The sequence below is a fragment of the Denticeps clupeoides genome, chromosome 3, assembly GCF_900700375.1.
Source record: "Denticeps clupeoides chromosome 3, fDenClu1.1, whole genome shotgun sequence".
In the NCBI taxonomy this organism is placed as follows: domain Eukaryota; kingdom Metazoa; phylum Chordata; class Actinopteri; order Clupeiformes; family Denticipitidae; genus Denticeps; species Denticeps clupeoides.
This window is the reverse complement of record NC_041709.1, coordinates 24137686-24154973: the sequence shown is the minus strand read 5'-3', so window position 1 is coordinate 24154973 and position 17288 is coordinate 24137686. Positions and strand designations below refer to the sequence as shown.

At 44.6% G+C, this 17288-nt stretch overlaps 1 protein-coding gene across 6 annotated transcripts in view; it reads left to right on the top strand.

Moving 5' to 3' along the window:
* LOC114786023 (nucleosome-remodeling factor subunit BPTF-like) overlaps window positions 1-17288 on the top strand; it is a 33739-nt gene that overhangs the window by 3065 nt on the left and 13386 nt on the right. For 3 of the 6 annotated variants that reach the window (XM_028972754.1, XM_028972751.1, XM_028972755.1), the window contains exons 3-22: window positions 460-686; window positions 2155-2310; window positions 2702-2896; window positions 3472-3599; window positions 3840-4210; window positions 5274-5405; window positions 6413-6542; window positions 6717-6852; window positions 6937-7077; window positions 7545-8610; window positions 9521-9645; window positions 9984-10112; window positions 10271-10427; window positions 10561-10681; window positions 12365-12593; window positions 14964-15079; window positions 15334-15448; window positions 15620-15792; window positions 15947-16148; window positions 16790-17055. In XM_028972754.1, coding sequence (XP_028828587.1) covers window positions 460-686; window positions 2155-2310; window positions 2702-2896; window positions 3472-3599; window positions 3840-4210; window positions 5274-5405; window positions 6413-6542; window positions 6717-6852; window positions 6937-7077; window positions 7545-8610; window positions 9521-9645; window positions 9984-10112; window positions 10271-10427; window positions 10561-10681; window positions 12365-12593; window positions 14964-15079; window positions 15334-15448; window positions 15620-15792; window positions 15947-16148; window positions 16790-17055 — 4315 coding nt within the window. The remainder of the gene's footprint in view (window positions 1-459; window positions 687-2154; window positions 2311-2701; window positions 2897-3471; window positions 3600-3839; window positions 4211-5273; window positions 5406-6412; window positions 6543-6716; window positions 6853-6936; window positions 7078-7544; window positions 8611-9520; window positions 9646-9983; window positions 10113-10270; window positions 10428-10560; window positions 10682-12364; window positions 12594-14963; window positions 15080-15333; window positions 15449-15619; window positions 15793-15946; window positions 16149-16789; window positions 17056-17288) is intronic. The other 3 variants (XM_028972752.1, XM_028972753.1, XM_028972756.1) reach the window with 3 other exon arrangements.

Genomic DNA, 17288 nt, shown 5'->3' with positions numbered 1-17288 from the left:
ACCACCAACAAACAGGCAATGAATCTTATACACAGCAACCTAAGCGAATACCACAACCAAAACCACATCTCTATCAGACCTCCCGAACCCAGTCTGAGGTCTCCTTTCATATCCCGGTGGAGCCGGTAGGCAGAAGCTCCTCCAACCACAGCAGCCTAAAAGAGACACAGACACAAACACAGGTGGAAGCATACGGCCCAACGACACTGGGATGTAACACAACTTCTACTTGTGACTTGTTAACGGGCGGGGGCATCCATAATGAGCACGCTCCTTCCATTTTCAACTGAAATCATAATTAAAGAATGTGGTCGACATGATTATCTTCTTTTCAAGATACTAGCAAACACGCTCCACGCTTTGTGCATAGTGTTGCTTTTATCGGCAGTTTGACGATAGTGCCCATAGTGTGTGGGTACTTCCCTGATGATCGCACTTATTCTGCTTCTGTTTTTTCAGCGAGGAGGATGGTGAGCATGAGAACAAGGTCATCTGGTACTACAGCAGCAGGCTGCAGCTGGAGGAGCTGCTGGAGCTCCTGGACAAGGCCTACTGGGAAAAGGAGCTGGCTGCGGCGCTGGGCAGGATCTTGCCCGAGGTCCAGACGCACATGGACATCACCGAGGACCTGACCAACAAAGCCTGTGGCGCCGGGAGCAGCAAGTGTTACCTCACTGTGGCCAATGGTGGGGCCGCTTTTAAATCCTGCTTATCAAATGAATTTTCAAAAAAACACCCTGTGTTGCAATACAATTTGGAAAATGTAATTTGCCTTTAGCATGTGATTGCCTGCAAATGGGAGTGAAAAATCTACTTTTTATCTTTTGTTGTATTACGCAATGTCTTCCTTTCGTGTGCCTTTGGTATAGCCTTCTTCCTACATTTACATTTACAGCATTTATCAGACTCCCTTATCCAGAGCGACTTACAATCAGTAGTGACCGGGACAGTCCCCCCCCTGGAGACACTCGGGGTTAAGTGTCTTGCTCGGGGACACAATGGTAGTAAGTGGGGTTTGATCCTGGGACTTCAGGTTCATAGGCGAGTGTGTTACCCACTAGGCTACTACCCCCAATCTTCCTGTAGGATTGTTCCCCAAAATGACATGCTTCCTGTGGAGGTCTGTACAGCGCATGAAATACAGTGGTGGGTCTGTGCAACACCTGTAGCCGGTGTTTACGTGTGTGGAAGGCGGTGAGAACCCCCAAGTTCCGTTGCAATGTGAGGCACGTGAGAAGATCTCTTGACAGGGTGGTAGTAGCCTAGTGGTTAACACACTCGCCTATGAACCAGAAGACCCGGGTTCAAATCCCACTTACTACCATTGTGTCCCTGAGCAAGACACTTAACCCTAAGTTGCTCCAGGGGGAGCAATGTAAACTATTATCCACTGTTGCCAGAATTGAGGGTTTACAAAATTCTTTCATTATTTACTTTGCAGTAAAATAAAATGGCAAGTCAGCTTTTGGTTGTCGCTACGTCACAATAATAGAATTACAAACTCTATAACATTGTTAATGTTTTAACATTACATGGTGCAAAAGAAGACAATATTGGTAGATGGTCTGAGTTGTGAGGACTGGAGCAGAAACAACACTTTTTAGTTCCAAATAATTAGCATGATTAACAAATTGCCACAACTGAACGTTTGCTCACACGTTAACACGTTATCTAATTGCTAATAGTTAAATTGCTAACGTTTATCTGTGTGCAATAATGGGGAGTTGCTAGTAGCCTAGTGGCTAAAACACCTCCAGAATGAACGAGAAGATTTCAAAGTCACAGATTCAAACCCCACTTGCTACAATTGTGTCCCTGAGCAAGACACATTATGCTGAGTGTCTCCATGGGGGGACTGTCCCTGTAACTTCTAATCGTAAGTCGCCCTGGATAAGGACATCTGATAAATGCCATTTTCTACACGAAGAGTAGGCGCAAAGGTCCACCAGTAGCATCACTCGCCGTGTTGTGGTTCTGCGATACTTGTTCGCAGCGGTGATATGTAATGATGGCTGTGGCAAAGAGGCTGCTGGTGATATCGAGGCTACTAGATGCGACCTGTGTTCTTCATACCTCAATCAGATATAAAGAACGTAGTTTGAGGGTAGTTTTGGTCTAACCCACTAACCCCCCCTTCCCCCCTTTCCTCTTCAGAGAAGGTTCTGGAGCGAATGAAGGCCAAGCAACTGCAGCAGGAGGATGAAGAAGAGGTAGAGCAGCAGCAGAGCCGCAAGAGCACAGAGGACAGGGGGAGAATGGTGGAAGACCTCAACGAGACGTTTCAAGGCTCAAATGAGCCCACATCAGCAGGTACCAGAAGACCCGTTTTAAAAATGTTTTGCTGAGAGGACCATGATGACCCTCATCAGTTCACTTTCCCTAAGTTTGAGTCTACTTTGACAAACACGTGTAGCGAGTTAATCTATAAATAAAAGATACCATATCTACAGTGGATGTTGCCCATTCTCTGTATATTACAGCATTGGCGTCTACGATGCAGTTAACGACAAGCAATGCAAATACAAATGTAATGTTTCAAAGTTACAGCGGTGTTCTAAAGTCACTTCTTCAGTCACTTTTACTTCAACTGAAACTTTGATACATCTTTCTATTAGAAAAAAAAAAAGATTTTATATGGGTTTATTGAACTACTTGTACCTGAAGTGTATCAATCAGCATAAGGAGAGTGGTGTGGTTCTAGTTGAAGTGCCCTCAGCTGCTGGGGTCGACTGTAGCGCCCCTAAAGGCCAAAATGCGGATTCCCCGACTGTGGCCCCGTCTATCTCCCAGACTGGTGCTCAGACCCCCACAGCCAGAACATTTGAGGGGCCCTCGGGCCCTGGAGAGGAGTGGACGAAGGGGCTTGAAGGTCTGGACGAGGTCCCAGAGTCTGCAGGTACCTGAGACACCAGCCTCGCTTGCTGCTTCTGCTGAAAACTGATTAAGGCTCAGACGTTTTGCTTGTGCTGGATCTGGATCCGGATCCACTTTTTTTATTTATTTATTTGTTTGTTTGTTTGTTTGTTTTTGCCGCATGGGTGGTTCATGTTGCCGAGTTGCATCTGGTTTTTGTAGTGGCCTGTGCTTCACTTCATTTGCTTGACTTGCCAGTTCTGACCGTCTTCCCATCCCAGCCCATTTTGCCTCTATGTTTATTTATGGTGTATAATATAGTATTTATCCCTTTGACAGTTTAACAAATTTGCATGGTCAAAAAACTGTTGAAATGCCTGTATTGAAGTATTTATTTTGGACACTAAGGGGCAGCATTTACCCTGCAATGTGCAATTACCAGCCGTCATCCAGTGTTTGTGTGTGTGTGTGTGTGTGTGTGTGTGTGTGTGTGTGTGTGAGACTCTCCTTAGATTATGTATGCATTTATTTATTTATTTATTTATTTATTTTTGTAAGGTAAAAATGTAAAGTATTCTGAAATGGCTGGATGTGTGTGTGGTTTTCTGTATGCTGCAGTTGAGGGGACACTGAAGGTGCCACTGTGGGGACCCCCAACCCGCATGGTGACCCGGCTCCGGAACCCAGACAGCAAACTGAGCCATCTGAAGAGTCAGCTCGTCCATGAGAACAGGGGCTATAAGGAGGTTTGAAACTGGTTCTAACATGTTTTAAATGGGATTATCAGTATATTATGGCCTGATCGAATCTAAAATCAATTTCAACTGCTTCGATTTTCTTCCAACTGAACTTGAACAGCAGGCAAAATCAAATTAAAACTGTGTAATTTGGAACATTGACGGCGTCAGTGCATACTCACCCAAATGGTGAGATTAGTTCTTTTTTTTTCTTTTTTTTATTTACTGACCTTCCTGTCTCTCTGGTAGATGATGACGATGGTGAACCTGCAGGTCGACACTTCACATTTCTCCCCGAGCAGCAGGGGCAGTAAGGAGTCTGCGGCTAAATCCGAATCAGGTCCCTACTTCAGACTTGGCCAGGAGGGCAAGTACCGGTTGTACCAGAACCAGTACAGCAGCAACATGCTCGCCCTCAACAAGCACCAGCGCCGTGAGGACCACGACAAGCGCCGCCACCTTGCCCACAAATTCTGCATGAGCCCCGCCGGCGACTTCAAGTGGAACGGCTCTGTGCACGGCTCCGAGGCGCCGACCATTTCCACACTGCGCCTTGCCATCGTCCAGTTGGAGAACAACGTCCCGGCGCCCTTCATGCATCCCAACTGGCCCTCACACAGGTGCAGTGTAATCCAAACCAGCAGATGCAGCCATATATTGGGGCAGTGGTGGCCTAGCGGTTAAAGTGGCCCCCGTAAACAGAAGGTTTACAGGGCCACGATCCGGCAAGATATATCATATAATATCATTCCTCTATTAGTGTTCAAATATGAGTCCATTTTTTCCCAACCTGTTCCTCAGGCAGTACTGTTTTAATTTGTAATCTCTGTAGTGTTCCTATCATCTCAATGAGAGATTATGGTGACACAAACTAATGTTTAAAAAAAGAAAAAGAGAAACTGGTGCATTGTCACTGTGCTTTTGTACTGTATGCCATTAGTTGAGATGTCATAAATTTTTTTTTTTTTTTTTTTTTTTATAAATTGTCATTGTGTTACATTGCAGCACAGCACAGGGTGCACATAACAAAATGTGTCCTCTGCATTTAACCATCACCCTTGAGCAGTGGGAGGCACCCGGGGAGCAGTGTGTGGGGACTGTACCTCGATCAAGGGGACCTCAGTGGCTTTTAGGGCAGTGGTGGCCTAGAGGGTAAGAAAGTAGACCCGTAATTAGAAGGTTGCTTGTTCAAATCTCCAAACCGCCGAGGTGCCACGGAGCAAAGTACCGTCCCCACACACTGCTTGCCCGGCCTGTCATGGCTGCCCACTGCTCACCAAGGGTGATGGTTAACAGCAGAGGACACATTTCGTTGTGTCACCATGTGCTGTGGTGCAGTGTTTCACAATGATCACTTGGTGGTTCGGGATTTGATCCCACAACCCTTTGGTTACAAGTCTGCTTCCTTTGTAGCCACTATAGTGTGCACATATTACAGCATTCGATCAAGTGCAATTTTAAATCTAATTAATTTGCACGTTTGACATGAATTAATCAAGCTGTAACACTAAAGCTTAGTATAATGCCTTTTTAAACTGTTTGGAAAGGCTGTTTGTTCAGTCCCCCCTCTGAGACTATCAGGGCATGATATGAACGGCTCTTGGATAACAAGTTTCCTTCAGCTGACGGTTGGGCGGCAGTTTAAATATCCATGATTTAATGTAAGAAACCTCTCTGTGCCAGGTTGAAGTGGATCAAGGCGGTACACATATGCAGCAAGGCGCAGGAGCTGGCTCTGGCGCTGGCCATTCTGGAGTGCGCAATCAAGCCAGTGGCTGTGCTTCCCGTGTGGAAGGAGACTCTGGGCCACACCAGGCAAGTTCTTCTGGCTTAAGAGCTCATGTTGCCCCACAAGATGGAGAATTTGTAGATGCTCGTCTGCAACAGGAACAGAATCAGAATGATATTTAATCACAATTTTCAACTAAATAACAAATCTTTAAAAAGTGTATTTTTCTAGGTGGAATGGAGAAATATATATTTTTTTACAGCAATTAAAGATTTTTTTTTTATTTAGGTCTCACACCTGAAAGGTATTGTTTAAATAAACATTACTGTTATTTAAAATGAAATAGGAAACCTGTTAGATTTGGTAAATTGTCTAGACCCAAATTGACTGTGGTTGAATAATTACTCATAACAGTTATAGGGTAGAACTCCAGAAAAACCATCTCTGTGTGTGTGTTCAGTGGAAAGTGCTCCACAAGCACCAAACACGAATACTTTAATCTGCCTCCGTCCTGTGGTTCCCTCCACTGCCTTTGGCCCTTTCCACTATCAACATTTAATAAGACGCCGCAGTCGTCAGATCAAACGCCTCAGCCCCACCCCACTCACTCCAGTGGTCACGCTAAGCGCTGGTCTGGCCCAGAGCAGGCGACTCTAGGATATTTGAAGAAGATTGCCCACCACCACCATGCATCAAAGACCAGTTTGTGCTAAACACTGGTATTTTTACGGTCTCTACAGGAGGGAGAGAGAAAGTGTGTGTGTGTTTGACCTCAGACCACATATTCATCACTTAAAGCAGGGTTTATGCTGTTTATGTTGGATAAAGTCTTCCTGTCCTAGGTAGGGTTGTGTGTGTGTGTGTGTGTGTGTGTGTGAGGAGCAACCCCTGTTTACTCCAAAGACCCACCAGAATCCCCCCAACTGATATTCATGGACTTTAGCCAAAGAATACTGGGAGTTACCTCTCCCCGACGTGTGTGTGTGTGTGTGTGTGTGTGTGTGTATATTTATATACATGTGCCCCATGGCGGTGTGTTCTGGGTACTCACTTTTTTTTTTTTTTTTTTTTTTTTTTGGCTGCACGTGTGCAGGTTACACCGCGTGACCTCCATGGAGCGCGAGGAGAAGGAGAAGGTGAAGAAGCGTGAGAAGAAGCTGGAGGATGAGGAGACCCTGCAGCAGGCCACCTGGGTCAAGTACACATTTCCCATCAAGCACCAGGTGACACATTAGTATTACTGTAGTATTATATTAGTATTATACTAATAGTGAAGCAGTCAGGATCTAAATGGGTGACACCCAGCCACAGTTGAAACCCTGGTAGCTCAGACATGCCTCACAATTGCAATTTGAAATCATGTGTGTGAGGTATTTTTGGTTTGTGGGCGGTGTCAGGTGTGGAAACAGAAGGGTGAGGAGTACAGAGTGACCGGATACGGGGGGTGGAGCTGGATCAGTAAAACACGCTGCCACCGCTTCCTTCCACGACTTCCAGGCAACACCAACGCCAATTACCGGAAAGATGTGGAAGGTCTGTGCAGCCCAAAATCTCATCTGACTCGTTCACCACCATACCTGAATTGAGATTGTGTGTTGCTCCCATCTTTTTTTGTAGCTGCAGAAACGGTTTATATAAAAACTTCACCAGAATCAAAAATAAAGAGGAAACCCAGAGGAACATTGGAGACACAGGAGGAGAAGATGGAGGCCCAGCAGCGAGCAGATCCAGGTTCACAACTGCCTCATTTTATTTCAGGTTACATTTTACATTCACCTGGTCACAAGGGCTTGGTAAAGTGTCATTTTTTTAAATATTTTATTAGTTCAGATGATCCCACTTTGAAGAATGAAATTTGAGAATCATTTAAGGCCTGTTATAATGGGTTTAGTGCTAAATATTGTGGAGATTCTGCAAAAGGCATTTTCAAAATCAGTCTTTGTAGGACGATAATATCTTTGAAATATTCCCGTCCAGTCCAAGTGACAGAAGACTCATTTTATGCTTTGCCTATGTTTTTTGTAAAAATGATGTGTGTGTGTGTGTGTGTGTGTGTGTGTTATTAAAGAGGGGACAGTGTTCTGTTTTTTTATTGTCTGACTCCTAGGATTTTCAGCCAATCAGAATGAAAGAACCACGCTGTGTTACAATACAATAGCAGGTTATTGTTCTGTAACATTCATATCAACATTCAGTCTAATGAAGATATTCTGCTTTCTCTTTAGACCTAGACTCTGAAGAAGGTGACAAATCCCAAAAAAGGCCGTTCAATTACGATGTGGTGGATGTGAGTGAGGGCTTTCTGCTCCGCACTGCCTACAAGAAGGTCAAGGCCTCCAAACTGGATGGGCTGCTGGAGCACCGGGTCATGCAGAATGCCTTGGAAGGAAAGCAGGGTCAGGACCAGGTGGATGTTGGTTTGTTTGAGTCCAAAACCAGCACAGGTCCATCAGTTGGTTCCACGCCTTTATCTGCAGAGGTCAGTGCAGAGCAGGAGGTCTCATCCATTTCTCAGGACCAAGTTGCTTCAAAACTTCCTTCAGGTACTAGCAGTCTCCTGCCTAAGACCTCAAACAAGAAGACTCCCAGGCCAGATGCCTCGGAGGCGAATGGAAGTGTGGATCTGGATGATGATCTGGAGTCAACTCTTTTGCTGAACGTGCGAGTAAACAGTCAGGAACCAGGTATAGTGACCAAAGTGCTCTCCAGCTCTTTAGTCCTGACTGATTCCAAGCCAATCCGGCCCATGTCTGGTGGAAAGGTCACACTGTTGAATGCCGACAATGGGAAGATCAAAACCTGCTCAGCGGTTCCGCTCATCTCAAAAAGCAAACATCTTCCTAATATTTCTAATACGCCAAAGATTCTAAACAGAACCCAGGACACCACCTCTGTGTCTACTGACTTCAAACCTCAAGCCCTGAGGTCAGAGGTCACATTGAGTAGTAGTAGTAATGGAAGTTCAGCAGAGCAGGTGACTTCCATCACTTCTGCAGATTTTCACAGTAAGAGCAATCCAACCAACCGGGAGCGTTCAACCCGTGAGGGCGTCAGGCTACTGAAGGTCATGCCCATGAGAAAGACCAGTTCGGGCACGGCCCTTCCTTCCTACTGCAAATTCAGCACCAAGAGCGGCAAGAAGAGCATCTTTGTCCTCCCCAGCGTGGACCTGAGGATGCTGGCACGGCGCGGCGGGGCCGTCGAAGTGCCCTCCTTCAGCTACAGCGCCAAACCGGCTTTGGACGTTTGGCCCTACCCCTCCCCGAGACCCACGTTTGGTATTACCTGGAGGTGGGTACGATATGGTAGAGAAGGTCAATAAATTCAACCTTCAACCAACTAGTGTGTGTGTGTGTGTGTGGTTTTTTTTTTTTTTTTTTTTTTTTTTTTTTTGTAAGACTCATGAGTTGTTTGCCATATTCGACAGCAAAACTCATCAGAAAGTAATTTTTTATTATTATTTTTTAATCTAACTTTCCAAAAACAAATGAGCTTTTTTGTTTCCCTGTAGTAGTTTGCCCTGAAACCTCAGTGGACTGCTCTGACCCCAGAACACCCTGTAATTTTCCACACATTTCTCCACAAGGCCAGACGTTACTCACGCTGGTTGATTACTGTCCTTCCATTTCTCTCCCTTTTTCTATTGGGCAGTGGTGGCCTAGCGGTTAAGGAAGCGGCCCTGTAATCAGAAGGTTGCCGGTTCGAATCCCGATCCGCCAAGGTGCCACTGAGCAAAGCACCGTCCCCACACACTGCTCCCCGGGCGCTGGTCATGGCTGCCCACTGCTCACTCAGGGTGATGGGTTAAATGCAGAGGACAAATTTCACTGTGTACACTGTGTGCTGTGCTGCTGTGTATCACGTGTGACAATCACTTCACTTTAACTTTAACTTTATTGATTTTTATTTTCTGCATCAAAAGGCAGACTTCATTGCTAGAAAAAAGGTATCGTCCTGTGACCTGTGATCATTTTACTCTAAAGCTGTACTAGAGCTTTAGAATGCTGGAGCTATATTAACAAATATATAATATTAATCCACGAACATCCTCACTAATTTCAGCATTGCTTTTATGATATTTATTGCATTGCTTTACAACTCATATATACACACACACACACACACACACACATACATACATACATACATATACATTTGATGTGATTAGAATTTTTAGATGTGAGAATCCTCTATTCTCCAGGTATCGGCTGAGGATGGCGACGTCACTAGCCGGGGTGAGCCTAATGCTGCGGCTGCTGTGGGCATGTCTCCGTTGGGATGCCATGGCAGTAAAGCCCTCTTCCATTGCAGGAACCGCCCGGACAGGTCAGTATTCTGGCTCCACTCACTTTCTTCCAGCTTTCTTATCCCTGAATTTAAATCTTTGCAAGTTTAAGGTTAAAGGTGACTAAAGCATGGTAGATCACGATCGCTTATGAAGATCATTAACTGGTTCAGACCCCACTTATTACCCTGAGCAAGACTCTTTACCCTCTGTGTCACCAGGGGGACTGTCCCTGTTTTAAAGTGAACAGGATGGCTTTTTAAATGCTTTTTTTTTTTTTTGCTTTTATGCAGGCTACGTGATAAAGTGGACTGTAGGAATGTGGGACCAATCAGCACTGAATGATTTGTGTCTTCATGTGTTTTTTTTTCTGCTGCAGAGACATCAGACACGGACATCATCACCACCGAGATCATCAAAAGGCGAGAGGTCGGGCTGTACGGCATTCGCTCACAGTACTGCATCCGGAAGATCATCAGTCCCATTGGGGTCCCAGACACATCCAAAGGTTAGGGTGAATAAGATTGGAAATGTGCAGCAAAATGTTAACCAGAAGTAGAACCCAGCTCCATGTTTTCTAGGAATGTGAATAAAATCCAGAGAATCTGGAAGTGGATGTTGAGTGCCATTTTTTTGCTGAGGGCAGGGTTTGTTTCTCTCGCTCAGTAGAGGAGACTGCCACGCCTGTAAGGAAAGGTCTACGTGCCAGCGCTCTCAGGCCAAAGAAGCCCGATTTGAACAATCAGAAGGGGCCCGTTGTCGTGGATACGTGGGTTCCTGAGGAGGAGCTGGAGCTCTGGGAAATCCGGGCCTTCTCTGAAGGGTACAGAACCAAATGTCTGCGGTCACCCAGATCGCCCACCACTACACTCCGCATGTCTCCTTTTCACTCAGAGTTTGACTTCTGGTTGTGTTTGATATGACTGGATCTCTTGAACCCTGTCCTGTTCACACAGGCTAGAGAACGAGAAGGCCCAGGCAGAGGAACAGGCTAAGATTAGTGCAAGGAGGAAGACTCTGGAGCTCAAGGCGCGAATGGAGGTTCGGGTAAACCTGGAGAGAGTTGATATCGAACAGGTGCGAAGACATGAGAGGAGCGTCCTACATTTACATTAACGCATTTGGCAGACGCCCTTATCCAGAGCGACTTACAACGTGCTTAAGTTACCATCGATGAAGAGATCAATTCCGGTTCACTAGGACCCCAACTACGAATACATCTATTCTATTCACTCTGCTGTAGATTCTGTACACAAGTTTGACAACAAGAAAATTACAATTTAATCTAAATATTCTTTAAAGAGGAAGGTCTTGAGCTGTCGTTTGAAGGTGCTCAGAGACTGAGCTGTTCTGACCTTGAGGGGAAGTTCATTCCACCACCGAGGGGCCAAGACGGAGAAGAGTCTAGATGAATGTTTTCCTTTTACCTTCAGAGATGGAGGGACCAGGCGAGCAGTACTGGAGGCTCGGAGTATACGAGGTGCAGTGTGAGGTGTAATAAGGGCTGTGAGGTAGGATGGTGCTACTCCATGTTTGGCTTTGTAGGCCAGCATCAGTATTTTGAACCTGATGCGTGCAGCTACTGGGAGCCAGTGGAGGGAACGTAGCAGAGGGGAGGTGTGGGAGAATTTGGGAAGGTTGAAGATTAGTCGTGCTGCTGCATTTTGTATGAGTTGTAGAGGTCGGATGGTACATAGTGGTAGACCGGCAAGAAGGGAGTTACAGTAGTCCAGTAGTCCTTCTTAACATACTGAGTGTGGCAGTCTACTTGGTTCTAACAGATACCTAGATACATCGTAATCAGCGTAATTATCATAATCAGCTTCATCCTGAACCCTGAGGAACAATGTTGGGTTTTGTCCAGCATTTCTGCGCCCAAAATAATCATGCCCCGAACCAAAGTGAAAGACAATGTCAGTCTTTCAACACTTTTTACCATTTCTGTTTTATTAATAACTATTTAAACATTTTGTGTTTGCTTATGAACATGGGCAACACAGCAAGAAATTGATCACCAGGTCACTTAGGTTGAGAAACAAAGTGGAACACGGGTAAAGTCAGGGTCATAAAGCAAATTGCTTGTGGATGGCTTGTGGAGGTCATTCTTGTTATTGTAAGAATATTTTTTACTTTAACACCGCAATCCATACTGAGAATGTAATATATCGTATCAGTTCATGTGTTGCTGAAATAATCTTTATACTATTCTTCAACACATCTCTGTGTAGATTCCTGATGTGGTGGTGGTTTAGTGGAATGTCACTCTTACCTGTCTTCAAAGCTTGAGAGCAAACTTTGTGTATGTGTGAGCTAATATTATGATGAGAACTATGCAGAGAGCATTGCCATTGACCAGCTTGCCCTGCTGGTCATGCCCATGGGACCACAGCTCTGGACATCCAGACAACACAGTGACAAGAGAATTTTACAATCCTGGGAAAATGTCAGGAACCACTTGAGCGGAAGCACTGAGTCAAGCCAGTAATTTAGTTTATTTTCTTTTAACAGTTTTCTCATTAGTTGGCCAAGTTGATCAATCAGAATCAAGTACCTTAAACTGCTTAATCAGTGACCTTAACAAGCAACCAGACCTAATACAATTGCCATAATATCAAATTATATTGTGGGCTTATGTTGTAGGCTTTACCACCATCCGCTGAACTGAACTTAATATCTTGCATCCATTCCAGCAGAGGCAACTGGCCCAGACCCCTTTTTTTTTTTTTTTATCTTCTTGCATTCTTCATTTAATGTTCACAGAAGCGTCTGGAACTCAAACGGTCTGGATCTAGCTCCATCTCCACCTGCACACCCACCACACCCGTCTCTACCAACCCAAAGGGCTCCGTGGGTCCTCTGACCAGCCCAGTTGCTCCTACAACCAAAGTGGGATTGGCGACTAAAATGAGCAGTCCGGTGTCGTTCCAGCAGAACATGGACTTCCAACAAACCTTCGCCACCTGGGTCCAGCAGTGTCAGAGTGCAAAGGGTACGTTAGCGGTCCAGTGTTAATGTTCTCTTTCATGTTATACAGATTTCAGGGATTCTCATAGTCACTTTTGTCACTTTCTACAGATGAAAACGATAATTAATACATCATCGATTGAAGCCCTGCTTTTAGAGTGAACTGGGTATAGAAAGGCACCATTGGAATTGTTGAATTTGTTACATTAAATGTACCAATGCAAAAGGCTGTGGTGAAGTGGTCTGATTGTTCAGGTTTTTCACTGGAAAGCAGCCAATGAAAGCAGAACGATTCTGCTTACTAAAATGAAGGGTTCCGAATGGACGTGTAACACTGGATGTTTCTTACCTTCAACCGAATTGCAAATAGGATGATTCCGTTGTAAATTAAATGGCACTCTTTAAAACAATGCAGAATGCCTGCAAAACCAAATTCATATTTTATAAATTTATTTTTTACAGATCCAGCATTAAAATTGTAATGTACCATACAGTAAACTTTTTTTTTTATCTTACCAACAGTAAAATTGTATCTAAAAGTACTGGGTTTGTCTCTCCCAACTCTGTAAACTAAAGAATGACCTACAGATGGAGAACAAAATTGAATTGCTACTCAGGGAACAACAGGAGAACAGAGTCTCTTTCTCTACACACATCATGTCATTGTTTCATGGAGAACAAAAAAAAAAGGAAATTATGGGGACTTTTTGTTAGGTTAATAGAATTACTTGCAGATTAACCTCTCCTGTTTGTACAGTAGCCCTGTAGAGGACGTTGTGCATGTTTTGTGTCTAGCACTGACTAGATCAAAGCAGAATGGATACATGTGGGTGTTGGCTACTAAATTTGATTGAATTGTATGAGCCGGTATTTATCACAAAAAAAGATGTGAAAGCTTGAAAGCAGCAGAAGAAAAAAGTTATGAACACTCATCAGCTGACCGATCTAAATTGGATTTGTTTGTTGGAATATGGCCTGGGAAAAACTCACACGACATCTGACAATTGGATTTCTTTTTGGAATTGGCTACAGTCCTCAACGTTTATTTCAGAAAGCACTGAATGGAATGAGAACTTTCAAAAAGATTTTCAAACTGCATGTGACGTGTAAAATAACATCAATAATGAATCAATGTCAGTATTGACATTGATCGTTTTATTCTAGTTGTTTATAGAAAGTGGTAAAAGAGAACTGGCTATAAACCATTTTTCTGACGTTGAATGTCATTCATACCATAATGGAATTTATTGCATCATAACTGCTTATAATGCATACGTTAAGTAAGTATTGTATCTCTGCTGCATGCGAGTTTTTTTCTGTGCAGAATATTTGCCTGACCGCTTGCCAGCTTGCCGCAACGTGACTCTTAGACACACACGCGTGTACGCACATGGAAGAGCGGCGTACGCATGCGGCGGATGGGCTAAATTACTCCACAAACAGCGCTCCTGCGACACTCTCGTTCCGTTGAAAGGCCTTCCGCAACAGACGGGCGTGTGCTTTTCCAACGCGAGGCTTTCCAGTGCCCTGTTGCTTTTGGAGAAGCGTGAGGAAGTGACCGTGAAAACAAGTTTATCCTGAGGTCTGGCTGCCCAGACAGGTAGCTCATAACACAGAGGGGTTTCTTCTCGCTCGGCCGCTCTTACGGAGAAGTGCGCCGCACACTGAGCAAACACCGAGGCAAAGGCCGCCCGTTTGATGTCCGCCCTCACTTCAAAACATACACGGCTACAGCCTACTGGCTTTGAGAAGGAAACGGCTTGACTTGGGCGCTTTGAAGACATCCTGAAGAGATGCAGAAGTTCTGTTAGATTAGCTAGAGTAGCATTTCTTTTCGTGCTTTGAATCCGACTTGACTTGATCGAGTATGTTTCACTGCTATTATTTCCCAACCTTAGCAAGAGCTACGGCAAAGGCACCCTGTTTTTATTAATACAGGAAATTCCCTCAGATGTTTTCCGATTTTAAAAATAGTCAGGGTGCGTTTGATTTCGCCTGTTTAAGTTGTAGAAGGAAGCGCCACTAGATGGTGCTGTCCGAAGAGCTGGAATCAGGCCTAAAAAGTTAGGCCCAACCCGACCAGACTAGTACTGCTTTTTAAAAGCCCAGCTTTCTTTGCGCACTCTACGAGTTCTAGACTGAGAGGAAAGGAAATGTGTGGGGAAATGAGCAGGTTTAAAATATATTCGCCTCCATTTCAGTTTCATTCCTTTTCGGGTCTCTCTCGGTCATCTCAATACGAACTGCACCCGACTGACATGATAGAAATTCGCCTCAAACATAAATTTGAGAGAACACTAAACCTGAGCACAGGTGTGAGGAAAGCTGCTCTGCAGAAAAGTAGGGTGGCTGTCCACAAGTTTATTATTTTAAAAAGGCGTCCTGTTCTACACAGGTGGCGTTCGGCAGAAAGCAATGAGAATCGTTCCCCCCCGCAGCACTGGCGTCCAGTCGCAGAGCGCCACCATCAGAGTGCAGAGAGACGCTTCTGGCTCCCCTGGCCGGCACAAGGTATTTTTACTCTCACTTCACATCGCTTTTAGTCTGTATGCAGCAGGTCTGCGAATTAGCCATGGTACAAACCTTAAGGAAAAAATATCCTAGTATGTTTAGTATAGTATAGTATATAGTATTTCAATTGATCCATCTAAAGGCAAACAGGTGGTAAACGTGGCAACGAAATGCTGTGTAAACACACTGTTGTGGTTGTGACCAATAGATGCACCTCATCCTTTTTATAATTGTATGTGTAAATTCCTTGCTAGGTGTTTACTACAGGAGGCCAGTTACACCCAGCGACGACGGTCATACAGGCACCTGTCCAGCAGGGTGGTGCCATTGGGAAAAACATTTTGCACACCCCCCACATGGTGCAACAAGGTAGCTTTGAATCATATTAATCATTCATATTTAATTGAATCCGAATTCATATTCAGAAAGAGAGAATCCAGGCCAAATTTGAATAATGTGGTTGAACGTGAGAACGCATTTAAAATATTTTGCATCATGTTCCCCTCGCTAATTTTTTTTTTTTTTTATTGGCCCTCTCAGGCCAGACCCAGCAGGTGGTTACCCAGGTTGTTCGAGGTCAGGGGGTCACCCCTCCTGTCGCCGGTCCAATGTCCGCCAGCAGTTCAGTGACCCCCACCAAGCCAGCCGCCCCCCGGACCCCATCTGGTCTTCAACTCAAACTCACACCAGCGCAGCAGGCACAGCTCACCCAGGTGGATAAAAACCTGTCATTTTATTCTTCTGTTAATGTGAAATATTCATGGTGTTGTCATTTCTGAACATGGTTTGTTTTTTCTCTACTTTGTCCTTTTTTTTCCTGGCTTTCTGTCGCATCGGCCAACTCATTTTTCCTGAAATGTTCTTTAGGGTGGAGTCGGTCAGGGCCTGGCAGTTGTGGTCCAGGGTCAGTCTGGGGGTCAGAGCGGCGGGCAGCTGCAGATAATTCCACAGGGAGTGACCGTCGTCCCCGGCCCTAACCAGCAGCTCATGCAGGCGCTGTTGCCCAGTGGCCAGATCCAGCACTTTCTCTTCACCAGCAGCAGCAGAAACAGCAACCCCTCTACACCAGGTATTTTAGGCTTCATGGGAAATTTCGACAATCTGCTCTGAAGTGATAGGCACACTTGTGTTAACAACACGTTAAATTTAAGCAAATGTTTTTTCGAAACTGGCCAATTAAATAATTCTGTGGTAAGGTGGGGACGTGCTGATTCTGATAGTGATAGTGCGTCTGCATTACAAGCCAGTTAAAAGATCTGGCCATGACACATCCCCCAATCTGGAAGTCCACTTTGCTATTCTAGTGCATTAGAATAATTTAAAAATAAATAAATAAATAAATAAATAAACTTTTTTTTTTTTTTTTTTTATTCATATATCACACAAAAATATGAATTTTACCAACCTGAAAAGGATCGTATCTCCAGTATACCACCAATAGTTGGTTGGGGCTGAAGGTTCTTGTTTTTTTTTTTTTATTTTAATAAATAAAAATGCCACAACACTATTATAATTTTACTGATCCGAATTTGACACTGGATTCATTGTTTGATCACTAGATCACTGCAATTAAAAATAAGTGTAAGAAAGCTCTTATTAGATTTAAGTGATCACCTTCTATTTCATAGGGACACGTTTTACAAGGCCACCAGACAGAAAGCCTGCTGTATGATTTTAATATTTATGTTTTGATTCTCATGTCACTCTCAGCTCAGACTCAGCAGGTCACAATCCCAGCCCAGCCTGGCCTCCAGAACGCAGCAATGTCTCCGGTCCAGGCGGGAACCCTGGCTCCCCGCACCCCTCCTTCGACACCCCAAGCTCAGGTGCCCGTGCAGTCACCCCTGCAGGTTAAAGCGATCATCGGGCCAGCTCTAGTGAAAGCTCAGGTCACCCCCCATCTGATCACCTTACCGGCTTCACAGATCCAGCAGCCGGGACAGCAGAAGTGCAACCAGAGCCACGCCCAAAAACAGGTGAGATGGAGCCCTGGGCCTTCTGAGCAAGAAGCTGCTCACCATAGAGTTTTTGTGTTTTGAATACATTTGTTATAAAATGCTATTTTATTTGCAGTTTTGATAAAAGGGAAACATTGTTTGAAGAGTTTTTACTCATAATTTGTTGTAACGTATGCCAGTTGCATGATGACTATGCTCCACTCTTGTGACCACTTGGTATTGGTGTGGTTGCCCTGTTTGTGTGAGAGACC